Here is a 22,851-nt window from a genome sequence, read left to right as displayed (position 1 = left end):
CCTCTACCAGCAACACCACCCCGCACAGGCGCCTGTCTTCTGCCTGGAGGCCCAATGCCTTATCCAAAACCCTGTCTGGGAAGAACAGAAAAAGCCAGTGCATCCTCGGGAACAAGCTGCCCAGGCCCAGTCAGTTTACCTGCTCCAAACTGGCTCAGCTCCACAGCTGATGTGTGACCTGGGTGATTTCTGTTTCTGTGATCCACATGTGATGCTCCAGGAAAAAATGTCTCTAACTATATTTACCAGATTTGGGGGGGGGGGGGGCCTGAGGACAAAGTTACATATTTACATAAATCGAACTTATTTAAGTTAGGACATTTAACTCTCCTTATGTTCCACCTATAAAAATAACATGTGCTCATGATTAGAAAAAAATCCACAGCATACTGAAGAGAATAAACTGAAAAGTTCCCTTCCCCAATAAGCCCCCAGAGAACATGCCCCCGCCCCCAAGCAACCATTGTTAGCATACTTGTATTTATCCTTCTAGAAGTTTTCTACATATGTATAAACATGGATTTGTAAACCCTCATTTGACATGTATGAATAGAACATTATAACACATACTTTACTATTTATGTTGTATTGGTGAGTTTTCTCACATGGCTACATGACTAAATCCTTTCAAAACGTAGAGAGTCCATGACTTAAAAGCATGCAATAACCCAAAAACCTATTTTGTAAATAAGCTTTCTGGAACTCATAACACCTTTTCAGAGAAATAATGTTCTAAATCAGGGTCCATAAACTTCTTCTGTAAAGGGCCAGATGGTAAAATCTTCAGCTTTGCATGCCATATTCTGTCACTGGTTCAGCTTTGGGGGCTGTTTGCTTTTGTTTACAATCTTTTAAAAATATAAAGACCAATCTTAGCTCCTAGGTGATACAAAAACAGGCTGTGGGCCAAACTTGGCCTTCAGACTATAGTCTGCTAAGCCCTGTTCTAAATAGCGGTTAGGTTCCCAGCTTAGTGCCCAGAAGCAAAATCCACCCAAAATGTTGCTAAGATACCAAATGAGTCAACATATTTTAAATGGCTTTGTAAACTATAACGTCTATACCACTGTGAAGAATTATTAGACTTCTTCAGTGTTTAGCATGTGGTGATTTTTAAAAATAAAATTAGCTAACACTGAATTAAAAAGTTTTACACATCTTGAACTGCATGAAGAATTAGTGAAGAAACTGAATAGACTTCTCAAGTTATCTACAAGGTAGAAAAAGTAGGAAACCCTGTATTACATCCAACCCTACCGTTTTTGTCAGCACAACATAAACATACATTGACTCAAAGTTGATTGGCCTGTGTGGCTTGAGTTCGTAGGCCAAGTAGCCCCCTCCATCAGAAAACAGAGAGGGTACCCCTGAGTTTTTGCCCCACCCCCTGCCGTCACTGTGGGTACTGGAAAGGCTTTTCTTGTGCTTGTCACTCACAGTCACATGCACTGACCTAAACCTTGAGTCCTCTGTGAGTCCCACTTCCTGGAACCCACAGAGGCAGAGAGGGGGCAGAGAGCAGATCAGAGAGGATGCTGGAGAGTCGTTTGGTGGCTACCCAGATGAGGAACCTTATTTTTAACAATGACCAAAAATCCCTATTATATTTCATTGAGCTTTTTTAATCCTTACAACTTGCCTCTTCTCTGTCACAGAGGTAGAGCTTACCTTAATAATTTCACATCATGATTAATTCTATTTTCTTGTAAAAGAAATGCAAAAAAAAAAAAAGCTAAATAAATAAAAGAAATGCAGACTACCCTGAAATATCTGGGCTGGAATCAGGAAAGAAGGTGAGACAGAAAGGGTATTAAAGAGGATTGTGCATGAGAAAGGGACTGAGCTGGGGACTGTGTGCATGGGCAGTGAAGGCGGTTCCTGGTACATGTGCAACCTCAGGAGGGAAAGCCGGGGGGGCAGGTGGCAAAATGTCAACTGGGTCCTTAAGGTGCGGCACTTTGTGACAGCTCCCTTAGCAAAACGTCCTATAACTTGCTAAAAGAAGTTCTTTTTTTAAAAAAAATTCTGTAATGACAATAATAAAACAAGACCTTCCATACATTGGATTTTAGGGACCCCTTGATTCTCCTGAGTCTGCTTGTCCAGCCAGGTAAGCCAGAGCAGACTGACAGAGAAAGGGTGTTGATGATGAAAGGCACAATAAAAATATGACCTAAGTTACAGACCATGGAAGAGTTTAGAAAATACTTTCCCAAGCATTATGCTTGTAACAACAACTCCGTAAGGTCAGGGAGGTGGAGATGGGCTCAGTGACTCGCCCACGGGCACACAGCAAGCACAGGGCAGAGCAGAAAGAGTGCTTGAACTTTCTGAGGCCAGCCTCAGTGCTCTCCACATCTCCCACGCTGCTTCCCAGGAGGTTCCAAGCAGATCTAGTGGGAATGGACATCTCTGCCCTTATTCCTCTCCCTGTTCTTCGTTTAGTGATTAGATTTCCATCAGCATCACTCTAAGTGAAGCATCCTGTGCTTATGAAGCATAGGGAGCTGCTTCAAATAAAGCAGCATGGTTGGCTGAGCGTCTGCACCTGCACTGGGGGAGGCAGGAGCGCCAAGCTAAGAAGGCAGCCAACTCTGGGACCAGGCGGGTGGGCTGAAATCCTCGATGCTTGGCTGACCAGCTGTGTGAGCCTGAACACGTCGCTTAACCTCTGGTCAATATAGGGAGAGCATGTAGCCCAGTGCCCAGGATGTGCTAAAAGTTCAGTAACTGATGCACATTTCATTATTACTGAGTCCTCATCTGCCTCCTTTGGGACTGTATCATAAAAAGAAAACTACCAACAAGAGCTTGACAAACACATGGCTCATGGGTTTAGCTAATGAGTCTATCTGGTTGTGCACAGCCTCCACATGCTGGAATAATCCATCCCCCTCCTTAAGCCAGGCTACAATTTTAAAATGTAATAAATGGCACTCATCCTTCTAATCTCTTCCTATATGCGACTGACAAGTATCAGTGTTTCTTGTGGAAGTTACTGTTCTGGAAAGCTGGGGCAGGTGGGCCGAAAGCCAGAATTACCTAAACAGCTTGAACTCCTGGAGTTTATCTCCAAGCTAGTGAAAATAATCAGCTATCAGGGCTCCCCAAACAGGCACCAAAAAGCAAAGGCTAAATTCTAAGGTGGATGTCATTTGTGTCCCTTTCTTTTGAAAAAGTTTCCAAGATGAAAAGGAATAGTAGATTTACTTCAAATGATTTCTCTTGCTGAGGGATGGAAGTTTGTAACCCAGGGATACAAATTTCCTCACAATATGACGCTTACTTGCCTAGAGACAAAAGCTCACATGGGGGACTCAAGGATTGAGGGTGGGGTGAGGCTCAAGAACACGTTACATGAGAAACAGCTGAAGAAAACATGGGAGCCTGATCAGCTTTACCCTATGTGGCCTGGCCAGAGGGTGGAGTTATCAGAGAACAGATCTGATCTCATATAAAGGAAGAACACTTTAATAATGAGCTACACAGGGCAGGGGTGAAGGGTCATCACCGAGGGGTTTAAGCAGGGGGAGAGGGCCAAACACTGGGTATAATGAAAAGACTGATGAGCTGGCAGAGAACTAAGCTGGATTATATTTAGGATTTTAGTTCTAAAATCCTGAGAATGTATATTAAAACCCCAAACAACAGAACAGTCCTCTTGCTAGAAGGCCGGTTGGTATGGTCCTAAGAGTTATTTTTTCCATATTAAATATCAACATTTTGTGCTTCAAGACCTGACTCAGTCTCAAAGTAATTTTAAGAGAAAAGAATTCAAAATCAAAATAAAGGGTGGATTGTACCAATGTCAACTTCCTAGTTTTAACATCATACCACAGTTATGTAAGACGTTACCATGGGAAGAAGCTAGGTAAAGGGTACACGGGACCTTTGCCCTATTTTTTGCAACTTCCTATGAATCTGTAATTATCCAGAAATAAAAAGCTTTTAAAAGTCGATTTAAATATACTTCCCCAAGAGGTTCTAAGTAACCTCAAATAAAACCCAGTTTGTTTCAGAAGTGCAGTGTCATCAGCCACAAATGACTCTGTGCAAGCATCCACAGGCAGCAGGGCTCATTTCAAAACCATGATCAAGCAGCTATTAAGATTTACAGTTGCGATTAGGAAAGCCTACGTCATGTTGACAGGTGTCTAATTTGGTCACACTGATCATAAATCTTCAGTTATCTGGGATCACATCTTTAAAGTCAACCTATAGGCAATACATTCTTAAAACTGCTTCCCGTGTGGTGCTTATACAGGAATCATGTACGGACTTAATTACTCTATCTAACTGTAATACAACAATGTGTTTGTGTCTTCTTCCTCCACAACTATGACCTACAACAAGAATTGCATCCTGTTCATCTCATTCTATCACCAAAACCTAACTCACAATAGTTCTCAGTAAACAGTCATAGAATAAATAAGAAATAAACCAGTAATTAAGTTATTTTCTTGGACTTCTCAGAGTGACTTTCTTTTCTGACACAAAGGCATCCAAAGAAATCTTAGAGTCTCTAACTTTGGAATCAGGATTAAATATTACACATACATGTGTGTGCGTGTGTGCGTGTGTGTGTGGCAAAGTCTCTGAAACACAGGGGTTTACTCTCTAAAGGTCTTTATAACTACTTGGTTTTGATTTGTTAGTTTCTTAAGATATCATAACTCAGTTTGATTTAGAATAAAACAGAGAGGTCAGGCTTTTTCAGACAAAAAAATCAACATGAATTGTTCAACACATCCCCCCAGCTTCTGCCCAGTTTTATCAAGTGCCAAGAAGAATTGACTTCTTTCAGAAAACACTGATAAAGCATCACCTTTGGATTCTTCAGTATTAACTGATCAAAAACGATCATGCTATGGCGATTTCTCCAAATTCTGTATCTCTTAGTTTATTAAAACACATGTTTTTCAAATAAATATTCTGAACAACCCAAATCAATCAAAGCAGTGAGATCACAAAGTGTTGCGTCTTTCTGCAAAGAAGGCACATCATTAGCTTGTACAGAAAATCCAACAGCCATACTGAAGTCAATTAGGCTGTCTTAAAGACTCGATGGAGGCTACTCACGATCCCAGAGACACCAAGGACTCCACAGGTCACTCATCTGAACAGGTCAGAAGCCGGCTTGATCCTTAAGACCTCTGCAAAACCATCACCAAACCAGCACGTGACATGTGCTATGTCTACTGTAAAGTAGAAAAGACGATCCTGGCAGACTTTCCGTCGATATACAGACCGAGGGTCGGCTGACAGCACAGCCTCGATGGCACACCTTGCTTCCTCCGCTGACTGAAAATATTTAAATGAAGCCTGACCAATACCTGCAATAAGAAGAACACAACTTGGGGATTCCCCTGGCGGTCCAGTGGCGACGACTCCACGCTTTCGCTGCTGAGGGCGAGGGTTCAATCCCTGGTCGGTGAACTAAGATCCCACAAGCCGTGAGGGACGCACCCCACTCCCCACAAAAAAAAAAAAAAACTGACCTTCCTCTTCCCATGAACTGTACACAGTGATTAAACAACTTTCATAAACAAAACTTTAAAAATAAAGAGATTGATTTAAAAATCAAATGTTCTGTTTAAACATAAAGCCTTAGGAAAGAATGAGTAGCACAACCATCCAGGGGCAGGTGAAATCTGACATCTCCTTGGCAACTAACTGGCTACTTCTTACAGGAATCACCGCACCCACTTCTTAATGGGCCTCTCCTTCACTCTGGACAGCTGCTTGGAATCTGCTTGTGGGCTGGAAAAACCAGATAACAATGTTGGTTAACATCCATGTATTAGAGTACACAGGCTCCAAGTTAAAAGCCCTGTGGCTTCTCTCTTCTGCAGTGAAGTGCATGCCTCTAGTGCTGGGACTTTATGGGGACAATTTATATGCTAAGACACTCTTTCCTTCTTACTCCTGGGCTCTGTGACAGAGGTCGAGCTATCCATCACCCAATAGGTAAAACAAGATGAGACATTTCTCTACTCAGATAGTGAAACAGATGAAAAAACTCAATCTACATAGATACAGAGCAAGCACAGTTTAGCTTCCAAATGCTGTTTGAGAACTCCAAGAGCTACTGCCACACGCAAACAAGAGGCCCAATTCCTGGGCAGCAGCTGTTCTCAGTGAACACTTGACTGAGTGTCCGGCACTCACCGTGCTGAACAAATAGTTGTTGACTGAAAGCCATCAGATGATGACGTTGCCCAAGTATGATTTTATACTTCTACATTTCTTTACAAGTCATAATCACAAATACTCTATATAAAACTGCCCTCAGAAATAGCAAGTTTGCCTAAATCTCCTAGTAAAAGCTCATCCTTTATTCAGAAACAAGAAATGGAAAGTACCTGGTTCACCTGAGCTGAGGTGCTCAAGGTCCATCTCCGCGTGAGGAGTAAAACGGACTCCCAAGGTGGCCACGGGAGCCTCTCTCACCCAGGCGGGGACCGCACTGCGGTGGGCTGCACCAGCCGCCCTGGAAGGGCAGGGAAGAGCCTCGGGCGGCACCTCCGTGCTGTGTCCTTGTGGGACCACTGCTGCTTCCCCTCTCCTCAGCCTGCTGTCTGCTTGTTCCTCTGAAAAGCTCTTCTCCAGGCAACATGGGCCACTTTGCTCTTCTGCTACCCTAGGACTCGGACCACTTTCTGATTCTTCACCCAAATCTGCTGCTCTCTCCCTGGGCTCAGGTGAGCTTTGCTGGATTTTTGCTGAGTTGTCGTGTTTTGCGTTGTTTTCTCCTGAAGTTCTATCTTCAGGACATTTAGGTTTCTCCTTAGTGCAACTGTAGAGCTGTGGTTCCTCGTACCCTGAGAGCTGTTGCTGGTCACAGCTATCAGTCTTGCCATCACACTGGGACACGGTTTTTGGTTTACATTGGTTATTCTGTAAATTAAAGTCCCCTAAAGGCTCAATCAAATTTTGTGGCGAGTCATAATCAGCTATGTAGGGCTTTATGTCTAGTACAGGTGTGCCATGAATCATGTCAATTCCAGAAAGGTATATGGCTCCACCTATAATGTGAAAAACACCCTCTTAGAAATATTAACAATGAAGAACAGTGCAAACAACTGGAGAATCAACACCGTCTGCTTAAACCCCACCAAGCTTACTCACAATTCTCTTACGCACCAGGCCCTCTTATACCTGGTGCCAAGATACAGTTTTCTTTCTACCTAGAAACCCATTCTCTTCTTTATCTGTCAAACTCCTACTTGCTCTTCAAGGCTCTCACGTAACACCTCCTTTACAGAGCCTTTCTGGCTCTTCCAGACATAAGCATTCTTTCCTCTGGGTTCCGCAGAGGTACCTGTGCCCAAACCTCTCCTGGAGCCCTTGTCACACGGTCTAGCAACGACCTGCTTAGAGTCTCTCCCCCTAGACAGTGAGTAGGTCCTCGAGCACTAGGTGGGGCCATCTCACCTTTGCATCACTGAGGGCTTCTAACTCTGTTCCAGACACATCAGAGTCCTCAATATATCTCTGTGGGACTGATGATGGTTTCCAATGTGTCAAACAGAGTCTAAGGTGGCCCCATGATGTCACCTCCTGGTGTATAATCCCCTCTTCCTGAGTATGACTTGATATCACTTCAGTGACTACGTTATGTTATCTAAGACTCCTGTGTTTGCTGGCAGATTCACTTGAGAGACTTCCCCTGTGGGCTTGAAGAAGCAAGCAGCCTTGCTGGGAAAGCCCGTGTGGCAAGGCACTGCGAGAGGTCTCTAGGCGCTGGGGGCCACCTCTAGGAGCTGGGGGCAGCCACCAGCCAACAACCAGCAAGAGGCCAGGACCCTCAGAACCACAACTGCAAGGAAGCGAATTCTGCCTATGACCAGAGTGGGCTTGGAAATGGATTCTTCTACAGTCAAACCTCCAGAAAAGAATTCATTCCACTTCACTGCAGCTTGGTGAGACTCTTAAGCGAGGACCCAGCTAAGCTGTGCCCATACTCCTAACCTATAGAAACATTATAATGTTTTAAACACATAATAAATGTGTGCTGTTTAAACTGATAGTGCATGGTAATTTGTTACACAGCAATAGAAATCGAATACTCCACTGAATAAACACGGCACTTCCCTGTGGTGCAGTGGTTAAGAACCCGCCTGCCAATGCAGGGGACACGGGTTTGATCCCTGGTCCGGGAAGATCCCACATGCTGCTGAGCAACTAAGCCTGTGTGCCACAACTACTGAGCCTACGCTCTAGAACCCACGAGCCACAAATACTGAGCCTGTGCGCCACAACTACTGAAGCCCACATGCCCTAGAGCCCATACGCCACAACTACTGAAGCCCACACGCTCTAGAGCCCACGTGCCGCAACTGCTGATCCCACGTGCTGCAACTACTGAAGCCTGTGTGCCTAGAGCCCATGCTCCACAACACGAGAGGCAATGAGAAACCCCGCTCATTGCAACTACAGAAAGCCCGGGCACAGCAACAAAGACCCAACGCAGCCAAAAAAAAAAAAAAAAAAAAAAATTAAACAGAACATAAGTCACCATTACCAAATATTAAGGAAAGATCCCCTGTTGTCCCACTTATACAGCTGCTGTTCAGTTCCTTCTACTGGGGCAAAGTCTACTAACTTGATCCTTGGAAAACTGGCCCAGTGAGAATCAAAAACTGCATGTGATCACATTTGATCCTATCTCCATTTGAGAAAAACATGACTAACAAAGGACTCTGATTTCTAAAACATGCTTATTGTGAATGAACCTGGAACTTTGGAAAGAAGATTTTGGACTTTCTAAGTGATAGATTATGCCTAATAATGTCTGCAAAAGAAAGAAAAGCACTGGGGTACAGGTGAGAGTTCGTGGGATTTGAAGTCAGACAACCCCCTGGCTGGATGCTATTGGGTAAATTATCAAACATCAAAGAGCCTCAGTGCCCTCATCCATAACACGGAGACTGCTACCTTATCAAGCCCACAAGCCACTGTGAGATACCATACGTGAACACCCTTTATAAACTGCAAAGCACCACACAAACTCTGGTCATCCTCATAACGCTTATTTATAAGAGTGTCTACAGTGCTACTGTGTTTGCCTTTCACCTTTCTGATTTGATCTTCCCCATTAGAATGCTAAGATCCTCTGTAGGGCTGGGATTTTTATCTAATCTGCTTGCCACTATATCCCCAGCACCTAGAACAATGGTTGGCACATACTCAGTGCTCAGAAAATACGTGTGGGTTGCACAAACGATCATAAAATGTTCCAGTACTGCTACCCAAGTTGTGTGTTACCCAGCACACCCAAATGTGCTGATCAGGTCCAAGGGATTCAAGAATGGGAGGCTTTCAAAAATGAACGGCTCAGTAATGTGTTTATATATGAACATGTAGTTAAATCTAATCTGGTATTCTACACAGGTTCTCCCACAATCTGACAGATGTTCAACCTATGGTGTATTCATCCCAGACCCTCTGCCTCACATCACAGGGGACAGCGGCACTGCAGCCACGATGCACGTTCATTTCCTCAGGGCTGCAAGGAAGAAATGATCTACCACCCTGTGGTCAGATGTGCTGACCATATGTGCATGTGCAACCAGTTACTGTGCGTTAAATTTTGAGAGTGTCCAATTATTTTTAGATCATTTTATATTTACTGCATTCCAAGTCAGGAAAAATTTGGTTACTAATTTAATGATTATAAAATCTTAAGAGTTACTTTTAAATAATTTAATAACTTCTGATAAATATAATGACATAAACTAACTCTGAGCATCCTATGAGAGCTTATTCCAAAGTGCTTCAACGCTGACATTCTTTTAATTGTTTCATTTTCTTCAATGTCTGGTGGTTCACAGGGGCTAACACCATTGGTACTTGTCTCAATTAACAGCCAGTGCTGAATACTATGTTGATTTTATAAGACTTCTTTTGGTTAAGGAAAAAATGGTAAAAGTACAAATTACCTTCTACCTTTTCCAGTTTGGCTAGGGTCAGTCCTATCGCATTGGGACGATGTGGGCTCCTCGTAGAGAAAACGCCAGTCTTCATACCATTCAGCCTAGGAGGCTGCACTTTTGCCTTACAGCTCAAATGACCATTTTTGTGAAAAACAAACAAAATCCTATTGAAAATAAACCAAACCATTGAGTAAGAAAAGAACATAGTTAATCTATCATAATGATTTGAGGGAGAAAAAAAACTTTAATCTCCACAAATTAAAACAGAAAGAATGCTTCTAATGGTACTAAAATGTAATCAGTGGGGGAAAAAAGAATAATATCATTCCCGTTTTTTGAAAGAAGACAGTCTTATCTCTATATCCACTGCCCGTAACACAATGACTGGCACATGCTAGGACCTTAACAGGCTTTTGTCAAGTACCTGAATAAACAATACTTCATGGGTCTAGAGCAGGGTCCACAAACTTTTTCCGTAAAGGACCAGGCAGTAAATATTTTAGGGTTTGCAGGTCAACCAGTCTCTGCTATAAATAATTCAACTCTGCTGTAACACAAAAGCAGCCACGACCAACACATAAATGAATGCACGTGGTTATGTTCCCATAAACTTACTTACAAAAACAGAAGATGGGATGGGTTTGGTCCACAGGCCATAGCTTGCTAACCCGTGGTCTAGAGGACAGAATAATGACCCATGGACAGAATCGAGAAGGTCTACAGATTTCAGCTCAACAGAAGTCATTCAACAAAACTGGAACCAACTGTAAATGGAATGTGCCCCGCAGTGGATCCCAAGCTTCCCCGAGGGTGTCCAAGTTATGCAGACAATCACATGCATGAATATAGTACAAAAATCCCCTGCAGTAGACAAGGGTGGTCTGGATGGCAGTCTCCAGGGTTGCCTCCAACTGGAGTACTTTACTCAAGGGCAAGTTATGGTCCAAAGTACCGTTTCTAACTATAAAACAACTTACCAAACATGAGAAAACTGTTCTAAGCCCATCAAGGAATGTTCAGGATTATTAAAGATGCTTTTTCTAATCCTCAAACAAGCCCGTGAATGGCTACAAATGGATGGCTGCCTTGGAGTACCATTCTTGGCCGAGAAACAGGATTCCAAGTAACCAATTGGCTCAGTTAAAAGATTCCCTACAGAAGAAAATTAGATAAGAAATCATTAATGAAAAGGTCAAGCAAAGATGTAGGAAGACATGTTTTCTTTAATGCATCGATTTCATAGTTTTAAAATCTATTAGATGTTATGCAACTATAAAATAAGATTCTTACAGCATTCAAAAATATATATAAATATCCTTATCATTACATATATCATTGTTATCAATACATCCCTTTAGATAATAAACTGGAAAGAGTATTGGTCTAAGAAAGAAAGAATGAAAGGAAAAATTCATTTTTAGAAGAACTACTATGACTATAATTCAAATTCTATGCTACCATTACTATGTTATGTGACCTTGGTTAGGGCTAAGAGGGTATTTCAAACAGAGGGAATAAGCTGCACAAAGTTAAATGAGAAATTTTATAGCATAAGCAGGGAACAAGCCATTTTGATTGGCTGGAGTGTGAAAATACAAGGCAAAGAATAATGAACGATAAGGAGACAGAGACTGTATATAGGTAAAAATGCTTTCAGTTGAAAACAACAGAACACACGAAACAAACTAGTTTAATTAAGCAATAAAGGGAGTGTATGGGATCACAGTACTAAAATATCTAGAGGCAGTCTAGATTTCAGGTTAGGCTTGCTCCAGCAGCTCTCTGCCCCACTAGAATGTAAACTCCATGTGGGCAGGAGTTTTTCTGTCTTACTGACTGCTATGTTCTCATTGTCTAGTACTTGCCTACAAGAGGATAGGTACTTTAAAAATTCATGCTACATGGAGAAAAGGATTATGTAAGTCTAAACTGATTAAAATGGAAAGTGAAAAAGTGAAAGAAGAATGTGTATAACATAATTCTATTTATGAAAATTTTATGTATTTACCTAACTAAACATGTACATATGTATGTCTAGAAAGCTATCTAGAAGGATATTCACCAAAATTTTAACATTGGTTAAAACTGGTGGAGACTTTAAATTGTGTTCTTTTCTGTTTAGGCTGGTTGTAATCCCTCTGATATTGGTATCATTGCACCATACAGACAACAGTAAAAAGTCATCAATGATTTATTGGCACATTCTTCTATTGGGATGGTCGAAGTTAATACAGTAGACAAATACCAAGGAAGAGACAAAAGTATCATTCTAGTATCTTTTGTTAGAAGTAATAAAGATGGAACTGTGAGTTAAAAAAAAAAAACTGGTGGAGGGATTGTTGGATTATTTTTATATTTAACTCTGTAATTTCTATAATATTTGAACATTTTACAATAATCACAAATCATTTTTAAAATGTTTTAAACCAGTAACTCAAAAGAAGAAAAAACTGGCCAGGCAACATCAATATAGGTTTAAAGTAGAAGGTATCTGCAACTAGCATTTTGAATTTATAGATATCTTTTTTTTCACATTTCATGAAAGCTGTATTAGCTTCTTTTAAGAGATGATATAAAGACATTCTAGAACCTCATTTTATTTCCGGTTTCCATTAAGTCTATCCTATCAGCACAGGTGGGCAGTGAGACTATAGGCCTGTCCTTCATAGCACCTTTCATGACTTTTCCCTTATAAAAACTAAATTACGTGATACCTATAAAATATTACATGCAACATATATATAATAAAGCATAATGTTAAAATGAAATCCTGTGTACCACCACCCAGCCCAAAAACTAGTGCTTTACCAACAACTTGCATCTTTTTATGTTGCCGCTCTCCCTACCTTTCCCCTGAGATAAACAAGAGCTTGAATGTGGTCTTTATCATTCATTTCTTAAATATGATTTTATCACATGCATATGCATGCTTAAACAACGTTTCATTTATTTTGTCTTTGAGTTCTATAAAAACTGGTATCTTCTCAGACTTGCTTTCTCTCTCTCAATATTATGATTCTAAGATCCATCGACACCGCGTATGTTTTTGATGACTTTAAGTTTTTTTCCAACTACATTCACAGGCACTCTTTTTTTTAAACCTTCACCTATGCTCTGTGGAATTGATATAGTAAACATTTTAAAGATGAAGGAACTAAAGTCAAACAATTCTCTGGTGTTCATAAAAATATCATGAAGAAAAATGGCCAAAAAGGGCTCCTACCCTAGTCAGTTATGTTCTGTTTTATTTAACAAACACTTTCCAAGTGTCTACAATTGCCAGACATTGTGCTAAGTTTGGGGGAAAAAAATACAAAACAAGAACTCGTATCATAGTGGAGTTAACAGTTGATTGATAGAAACTCACAATATGCTTCAGTATCATGGGAAATGTCATATCTGCAGTAATGATCAAAGACTTTTGCCTTTGACTATCTGATTGGGGGTCTACAAGTTTATAACTAACTTGAGCTATCACTTCATTGAATCAGTCTATACCTGTTTTTCACAGGTTATACATATGCTATGATAAATGTAAGTTGTAACCAATTAGATTTATTCCAACCCTGTTTGTTCACCTCTATAAGAACATAAGCAAGATAATACTGGGTAAGCAATGAACTGAACGAGCTACATTGGAAGGAGTCCCTCAGCTATGTCACTCTCAAATGTTTGAGACCACTCTCAACATATCAAATATCCATCTAATAAACGTCGGAACTTAACCATATTCTAATACGTCTGGACCTTATTTATTCTCTGTGCCCCGGTTCTTGGGATATTAAATTTCCAAATATAAATTCTGTTTGAATGCTCTCCTTGAAGTGGAGGCCTGAGAACGTCCACCCAAGGGACTTCTGATCTTCTTCCTCTTGCCTCATATCTCAAAAAACAAACAAAAAGAAAACATTAAGCACCTACCATTTGGTAAGCACTGTGCTGAGTGCCTGGGAACAGGCATAAACAAGAACCAGTTCTCACCATCAAGGTGTGCAGTACATTGACAGAGTGGACAAGTAAATCAACAATTAAATCAAACTCCCTTACATACATGCAGAATAGGGAGAGCACAGGTATGCCAGAGTAGTACTGGCATGAGAACCACACAGAAAGAGGGAGAAGTTTCCCTGGGGCCTATGGCTGGTATGAAAAGAGAAAAAGGACAAAAACAACACAGGGCCGTAACACTAGCTGTGTGCCCTTGGGCAAAACTGCTTACCTCTCTAAATCCAGTTTTCTCAGCTATAAAACAAGGATAATCATCCTATCTTGGAAAGATGACTAAAATATGTAAAGTACCTAGGACAGCAGAAGGTGCTGAGCAAGGAGAGATTTTTAAAGCCCTTACACAGGATTTTCCCTCAATTTAACAATATTACAACTGTACTAACCATATAATTTTAAAAACCCAACAAGTTATTAATGCAGAGGCTTTCTGTACACAAGTCTTATCAACAAGTCTTGTGCAGACAGAAACGTCCAGGTCCTTTTCCCCTCTTGCCCAGACTATTAAATTACCCTTGTTATAATCTGTCTTCCCTCTGCCAGTCCCTCCCCTCCTCAAAACACACTACACCAGTCCTCTGGATTCTGAGTTCCTTATGTCTCGCTACTCTCTAAACTTTTTGTTTCCCACTATTAACAGATGTCATATTTCTTTTTTTTAATTTTTATTATTTATTTACTTAAATTTATTCATTTATTTATTTTTGGCTGGGTTGGGTCTTCGTTGCTGCGCACGGGCTTTTCTCTAGTTGCGGCGAGCGGGGGCTACTCTTCCTTGCGGTGTGCATGCTTCTCATTGCGGTGGCTTCTCTTGTTGGGGAGCACAGGCTCTAGGTGTGTGGGCTTCAGTAGTTGTGGCTCGTGGGCTCTAGGTGTGTGGGCTTCAGTAGCTGTGGCGCACGGGCTTACTTGCTCCGCGGCATGTGGGATCTTCCCGAACCAGGGCTCGAACCCATGTCCCCTGCATTGGCAGGTGATTCTTAACCACTGGGCCGCCAGGGAAGCCCAGAAGTCATATTTCTTAGCCTGCTAGTCAAGGTTCTCTACAAACTGAATCCAATCAACAGTTCCAATACCTCCCTATTCCATCCAACACTTTAAAAAAAATATTTGTTTATTTATTTATTTATTATTTGGCTGTGCCGGGTCTTACTTGTGGCATGTGGGATCTTTGTTGCCACGTGCGGGATCGTAGCCGCGGCATGCATGTGGGATCTAGTTCCCTGACCAGGGATCGAACCCTGGCCCCCTGCACTGGGACCACAGAGTCTTAACCAATGGACCACCAGGGAAGTCCCCCATCCAACATTTCTGACTTACAGCTCCCGGACCCCATGCTCTGTAGACCTCTGAGCCCTGCTCTCTCCTGCCTGTCAAAATATCAGACCTGGGGCTTCCCTGGTGCCTCAGTGATTAAGAATCCGCCTGCCAATGCAGGGGCACAGGCTCCAGCCCTGGTCTGGGAAGATCCCACATGCCGCAGAGCAACTAAGCCCATGTGCCACAACTACTGAGCCTGCGTGCCACAACTACTGAAGCCCGCGTGCCTAGAGCCTGTGCTCTGCAACAAGAGAAGCCATCGCAATGAGAAGTCCACGCACCGCAACGAAGAGTAGCCCACTCGCCACAACTAGAGAAAGCCCACATGCAACAACGAAGACCCAAAGCAGCCAAAAAAATAATTAATTTTTTTAAAAAAACCTATCAGACCTGTAATCTGGCAGTATGCAACAATTTTTTTTTTTAAACAGGCACAACCGTTGACCACATAACAATATATATATATTTTTTTAAATGCAGGTCTTTTTTTTTTTTAATTTTTATTTATTTATTAATTTATTTATTTATTTATTATTTATGGCTGTGTTGGGTCTTCGTTTCTGTGCGAGGGCTTTCTCTACTTGCGGCAAGTGGGGGCCACTCTTCACCGCGGTGCGCGGACCTCTCATTATCGCGGCCTCTCTTGTTGTGGACCACAGGCTCCAGACGCGCATGCTCAGTAATTGTGGCTCACGGGCCTAGTTGCTCCGCGGCATGTGGGATCTTCCCAGACCAGGGCTCGAACCTGTGTCCTCTGCATTAGCAGGCAGATTCTCAACCACTGCGCCACCAGGGAAGCCCTTTTTTTTTTTTTTTTTATGGCTGTGTTGGGTCTTCGTTTCTGTGCGAGGGCTTTCTCCAGTTGTGGCAAGTGGGGGCCACTCTTCATCGCGGTGCGCGGGCCTCTCCCTGTCGCGGCCTCTCCCATTGCGGAGCACAGGTTCCAGACGCGCAAGCTCAGTAGTTGTGGCGCACGGGCCTAGTCGCTCCACGTCATGTGGGACCTTCCCAGACCAGGGCTCGAACCCATGTCCCCTGCATTGGCAGGCAGATTCTTAACCACTGCGCCACCAGGAAAGCCCAACAATACTTTTTAGAAATTCAAGTTAAACATTTAGAACATACACAAAGATTTTAGTTTCAAAACTTTCATTTAGAACAATGAAAACTGGCGATAACCTAAATGCCCAACAATAGGGAACTGGTTAAATAAGAGCACATCTATAAAACAAAATAGTGTGCAACTTCTCAAAATTAACATTATTAATTGCCATGTAAAGATTTTCATGAACCTTAAGTTTTGTTTTGTTTTTAATAAATGTAGAGCTGGGATTCAAACCAAAGTTTTGGTTTTTTTAAAAAATTTATTTATTTACTTCTGGCTGCGCTGGGTCTTCGCTGCTGCGAGCGGGGGCTACTCTTCATTGCAGTGCACAGGCTTCTCATTGCGGTGCCTTCTCTTGCTGCAGAGCACGGGCTCTAGGCGCGAGGGCTTCAGTAGTTGTGGCTCGCAGGCTCTAGAGCGCAGGCTCAGTAGTTGTGGTGGGCTTAGTTGCTCTGCAACATGGGCTTAGTTGCTCTGCAACACGTAGCAATCTTCCAGGACCAGGGCTCGAACCCATGTCCCCTGCACTGGCAGGCGGATTCTTAACCACTGCACCACCAAGGAAGTCCTTAAGTTTTTTTTGACGTTATAAGACAATGGTGTCGCATATCACCTCATGTTTCTAGTGTGTAGGCACTGAAACTATTATGGAAAGTAGACACCAAGATATTAACAGTGGTTTTCTCTGGGTAATGGCCGACTACTTTAATCTTTTTTTTCCATTTGCTTCATCGGATTTCTAAAGTTAATATATTCTGCCCTAAAAATAGGGGTGAAAATAAAGAGAAGCAAACTCATGCCATCTTTCAATGCCCAGTTTAAAACTATTTCCTACACTTCCTACAGCACAGGTTGCTTCTCTCTTGTGGCATTAATTCCGAATCGGCATAACACCTGCTGTATATATCCTATCTCTCCTTTATGGGTGAGAACTCCCCAAGACAAAGGCCACTACACTGCACGTGGCTGTTCTGCCAAGACCAGGCCACCTTAGCTACCAAGAACAGAACAGGAGAGATGACGTCATCCCGCTCGCTTAAGACACATCACGTGGTCTCCTAAGCACATGACCCGTGCCTTCCAATAATCAGGAAAAGCGACCCACGTCCATTCTAGGTCTCGCATTTGCCGTCCCTCCCTGCAGTGAAGTCGGCTCCCTGCACTTAGGGCTCTTCGGAGTGCGGAACCTTCAGCCTCTTAGAAGTTACCTGTCTCCAGAGCCGGCTTCATGCACCCGCACGAGGTCGCTGTGGGTCGAGGGCCGGGCTCCTCCAAGTCGCGCATGGCTAGTGGTCTCACAGGTGCCCACCCAACGCGTTCAAGCCTTCCGCTTCCGGTCTCCATGCACGGCGCCTGCGCAGTGCGGGAGAAGTGCGGCGGGCGGCGGACGGCGCCGGAGGCCGCCGCTAGGTGGCGGTTAGGACCTGGATCCCTCCTTCCGCTTCTGAACATGTGTCTGCTGTGTCGCGCGGACCCCTTGCAGTTGCCCGCCCTTTCAGGGCAGTCAGAAGCTCCAAGTTACCACCCTTTTCAAGGGGGGCACGTCGATGAAGATTTATGCATAAAGATGTCTCTCTCGAAATAATAAGCAACCTACATATCCAGTGCATGACGCTAATTTTTAAATAAAAAGAATATGTATATACAATTATCACATAGCAAGATGATTGGATGTTATTAAATGCTAATTCTTCTTGAATGGTGGGAATACACAGATGGTCATTTATACTTCTCTGTATGCTCCCGTTTTTCCATAAGAAAAACGATGTTTTGTCAGAAAGGAACCCCAAGTAAACCTTATTTCAAATCTAATGGATGGTTAGCCCCACACCAAATTAACGGGTAGGAAGTGCTTGTGCTTCATACCTCACGAGAAATGAAGCGAGAATGAAACTGAGTCAACATGCCATACACATTGAGGGGATTGTAGTCGTTGTTTCTGGGCAGCTCTAAAAAGTTGAGGGCCAACAAGAGTCAGTTTTCATCCCCTGCGATGACCAGTTATCCCTGCACCGCTAGCCTAGCCTTTTACCCACTTACTTGTAACGTCATCTCTCTCCTGTGTATTTATCAAGTTTCTCCGAATATATAATTCTACTTCTGAGCATTTTATCCTGTTGCTTCATGGGGGGAGGGGGAACATACTGCCTGCAAAATAAATTATTCAAAACCATAAAACTCCACAGATTGAAAAGCTTCAACAACCATGAAAAGCTGTTCCTAAACCTGTTCATTTGTCATGAACTAATAGACCACTAGCAGAAAGTAACCGTCAGAAGGAGCCAAAGATTTAAAGAGAAGATGACGGGTTTTTGTTTTATGTTTTGACATTTTGCGAAATTCAGCAAACATTTTAATTTATACATGAGAAAAGGAAGTGTTCAAAAGGGTATGCATTTCAAGTTATTGCAGGTTATTTGTGAGAGAATTTCTGCAGGTAAAACATGTTTAAATTTAACCAACAGTAGCGTCAGTGTATTTAAAATCATGACAAAAATAGAGAAGATTGTAGGTTTTAAAACAAAAACTTTAAAAATTGATAAAATTCATATACCTACGTGTTCTCTGATAGTTTTCTTCCACGTGAAAATTTGGAAAAGAATACCATTATTCTTTTTCGAGGAGGGAACAATTCTGGGCCGCTGATGAAACAAGAACAAGTTTGAGAACCACTGAGCTCTATACACGTTGTAAAACTGAGGCCGTAATAGCTGCAAATTGCCACTAGATGGGGGTGTTGCTAAAAGTGATAGTCTTGCTTAATTTGTGGACAGACTCCTGTAGAAAACGAGGTATTTTCCCTCCTGGCTTTAGATATCATATATAATGATAATCACACCAAAAATATATTACCAAGTGTGACAAGTTCTGAAATGCAAAGCAGAATTGGAGACACTGATGAAGTAGATTGCTACTTCATTTAAAGGAAAAATTTCTCTTTATGGAAAACAGGAACTTAAATATGTAGCCCTTTCATTATATGATTTGAAGTTTCTATTATCCTGTCTAGAGGATATATGATTATATAAATAACCATTATATACGATTATTTGTAGTTTATGAGACAACCCTTTCTCTGGAGGTAGGACGTAGGAATCTGCCTTAAAAAAACCCAAATGATTCAAAGCAGGTGGTCATCTGTCTACACTTTGAGAAACACTTCTCAGTGTAATGATTCTTAATCTTTCATTTGAGTGAAGGATCCCTTTGAATATCAATTAAAGCTTTGGATCTTCTCACACATCATATTAGATTTAATATCATAAGATTCATGGATTTTAAAGAACAACCATTCTACCCACGAGTGGAGGGTAGCACAAAGTAGGGCTAGATGGATTCTTGCAAAACTTTAATTCTATGACATCAAGGCTCTAAGCCAAGAAGAAAACTGGAACATTTTTAGATACACACTGGTGTTTGAATGAGAATAGTGAGAAAGCAGAGTTTGTATGTCTATATAGGGAGTGGGATAAGAAGGCAAGCAGAAAGGGTCCTAAAAGGTTGAAAGAGAAGACCCCTCTTCCTCTAATGTACTATATTTCTTCATATCATCTACTTCCTTATCTCCTTCACCTTTGTGCCCCTGTACATTGTACATATGCAAATCTCGTAAGATTCATCTTAATGAAACACTTCTAGAACTTGACGTTTCAGTTTACTCTTTTTTCTCTAATCTTGACCCACCCTGGCAGGTAAAATTGAGACAAGATTTCCAAAGATTGAAAACCATCACAAAGAACACTGAGGAAGTTAGATGAGACTTTGGGTGAGTACCCATCCTCTCTGCAGTTATTCCCTCATCTGTAAAATAGGAATGATAATCACTGCCCAGCCTATTTCAAAGATTCTTGTGCAGATCAAATTTTAAAAAGTGTATTTGAAAGTACAAGTTCTGAAGTGCCATCCAGATGTAAGGGGCTATCATATGGTGTGCTGTCCTCAATATTTACTGTTACTTAAGTAATACAATGGGATATGAGTAATCATTGTTCAATTAACATAGGCTGAGGGCGAAAATTTTATTGTGGGAGAGGGTGTGGCAAATAGGAGGGAAATAGCATTGTAACCTCCCACCATACCAGTGGTCCTCGACCCTAGCTGCACATTAGAATCATCTGGAGAGCCATTAAAATACTCTAAATCAGGGGCCCCCAACCCCCAGGCCATGGACCGGTACTGGTCCTCAGCCTGTTGGGAACCAGGCCGCACAGCAGGAGGTGAGCAGTGGGCAGGCGAGCAAGCAAAGCTTCATCTGCAGCTCCCCATCGCTCCCCATTGCTCCCATTACCTCCTGAACCATCCCCCACCATCCATGGAAAAATTGTCTTCCATGAAACCCATCCCTGGTGCCAAAAAGGTTGGGGACCACTGGTCTAAATGCAATGTTGTAGCCTAGATTGGATCCAGAAGCAGAAAAAAGACATTAGCAGAAAAACTAATGAAATCCAAATAATATCTGTAGTTTAGTTAATGGTAATGTACCAATCTTAGTTTCTTAAGTTTTGATAAATGGACCGTGGTTATATGAGATATTAACATTAGGGTAAACTGGGTGAGAGCTATATAGGAACTTCTGTACTATCTTTACAACTTTTATATAATTCTAAAATTATTCCTCAAAAATTATTTAGAGCAAAAAACAATGTAAAAAATAAATATGTCTGGATGTCACCCTAGATAGGTGAATCAGAATCCCTGGGGAGGTGCCTGGGCAACTGTGATTTTGAAATCTTCCCCAGTGGTTCTAATATGTGGTGAGGGTTGAGAACCACTGTTCTACACCATGAATGCTTGAGAGACTGGGATCCTGTCTTGTTCTTCACTCTAGCCTAGTACCTAGCACAGTGCCTATATGGAGAGCTTGCATAGTTGTGCCCTTGCTGAACCATTTGCAGAAATCTCCTTTATTTTGAGTCCTTTGTAATAACAGAAGGAAAACTGAAAACAAACCTCTTCCCCTCAAAAATATTGGGTTGGCCAAAAAGTTCGTTCGGGTTTTTTCCGTAACATCTTACGGGGGAAGATTTGCAGACGTCTTCCTGCCCAGAATAGTTTCTACTCCTGCCCCCAGTCTCTCGTCATTTTCAGTTAATCCTGACCATTATCACCAGATAAATATTCTTGAAATACTAAAACTGCCATCTCTTTGTTCAAAAGTCTTACTTAGTTCCCCATTACCTAAGTAAATAATATACTTCTTAGTTAGGCAAGCAAAATTCCATACACTCCAATAATACAATAATTTTCAGCCTGCTAGCCTGCTATTCCACATGGACCCTGCATTAACTGTAGATTGCATGCAGTTCTCTTGAACATGTCTTTAATTCACCCTTCTCTGTGTCACATACAATAATGCTGCTATCCTCACCTATATTACAAATCCTCTCCATCTTTCAAGGCTCCACTCATGTGTAATTTTTTCAGGTCACTCCAGCAAAAAAGTGAGCATTCCCTCTGTTGTATCTTCTAATTCAAATGGCACTAGCATTACTACTTTCTTTTGTAATTATTTGTTTTCTGTTTTATTCCCCCACGAGACTAGATTAAACTCCTAGTAGGCAAGGACTATGTCTTATAGGTCTTCTAACCCTCACAGTGCTTACCATGATGCTGTTCACACAAACACGTGATAATGATTTAATGTACATTTTGCACAATTATAATGTATAAAAAGTAAAAGTAGAAAATCAAAATTCAAATACACAACTACACTCATCACTCCAAAATATCTTTGAAGGAGTCCCAGAATAAGAATTGTTAAAATTGTTAAATTGTTAAAAGCCATCTGAAGCCTGAATAAGATTTTGATGCTATTGTTTCATTAGTAATTGAACAAAGTTTATAAGAAAACTATATACTTCCTCAAATTTTAATTGTTCAGACTTAAAAATGGGAAAAGGGAGGGCTCAGTAATTTTCCCCTGAAAACAAACATTTATTTGACTAATTCTTAAGGGCAGGAAAAATTATTAAGTCTGTTCCCACCACTATCCTCTCCATAATATACCTACACTTACACATGCGTGCACACGCATGGGCGTGCACACACACACACACACACTAGCAGGATGTTGTCTATGTGGTAGAGCCTGAAAAATCACATCAGTTCTCTCTTTCAGATATGGCCTATATATGGGGGAAAAACCACTGTTAAAATATTAATGAATATTGTAGAGATTTCTACCATATGTTGAGAAAAATCACACATATAATGTAGTAAGATGTGAATTTTGTTGGACAACTATGATAGTTGAACATGGTTATAACAAAAGAACTACAAATTTCATTTTCTGGGTGAATCTCTTGAGGAACATTTGGAATTGCTGGTATCTCTGGTTCTTCTGCTTTGGGTTTTTCCTTCATTTCTGTAAAATAAAATAAAATATGAAAATACATTTAATAAATGGTATTGGGATGATTGGCTATCCACTTGGAGAAAAAAAACTCTACCTCACACTTTGCACAAAAACAAATCTCAGATGAATTA

The 22,851-nt window shown here is 41.5% G+C and overlaps 2 protein-coding genes across 9 annotated transcripts in view; both read right to left on the bottom strand.

The window, feature by feature from the left end:
• Positions 1 to 4,561: 4,561 nt before the first annotated feature.
• TRMO (tRNA methyltransferase O) lies at positions 4,562 to 17,713 on the bottom strand. Of its 2 annotated transcripts, none has more exons than XM_068552538.1 (5): positions 17,574 to 17,713; positions 10,913 to 11,087; positions 9,942 to 10,099; positions 6,363 to 7,025; positions 4,562 to 5,333 (listed from the first exon to the last, which is right to left on the bottom strand). In XM_068552538.1, exons 1-5 carry the CDS (start codon positions 17,707 to 17,709, stop codon positions 5,113 to 5,115), a joined length of 1,353 nt encoding a protein of 450 aa, XP_068408639.1. In that variant the 5' UTR covers positions 17,710 to 17,713; the 3' UTR covers positions 4,562 to 5,112. The 2 variants fall into 2 exon arrangements, with proteins under 2 accessions (XP_068408639.1, XP_068408640.1); XM_068552539.1 differs by having other exon boundaries at positions 5,258 to 5,760.
• Positions 17,714 to 22,163: 4,450 nt separating this feature from the next.
• The window catches only part of HEMGN (hemogen), a 42,296-nt gene continuing 41,608 nt past the window's right edge, over positions 22,164 to 22,851 (bottom strand). For all 7 annotated transcript variants that reach the window (XM_068551796.1, XM_068551802.1, XM_068551800.1 and 4 more), the window contains one exon: positions 22,164 to 22,729. The gene's annotated coding sequence lies outside the window, so the exon portion shown is untranslated. The remainder of the gene's footprint in view (positions 22,730 to 22,851) is intronic.

Source organism: Eschrichtius robustus, chromosome 10 (assembly GCF_028021215.1).
Source record: "Eschrichtius robustus isolate mEscRob2 chromosome 10, mEscRob2.pri, whole genome shotgun sequence".
Classification (NCBI taxonomy): domain Eukaryota; kingdom Metazoa; phylum Chordata; class Mammalia; order Artiodactyla; family Eschrichtiidae; genus Eschrichtius; species Eschrichtius robustus.
This window is presented reverse-complemented; position numbering and strand designations above follow the sequence as displayed.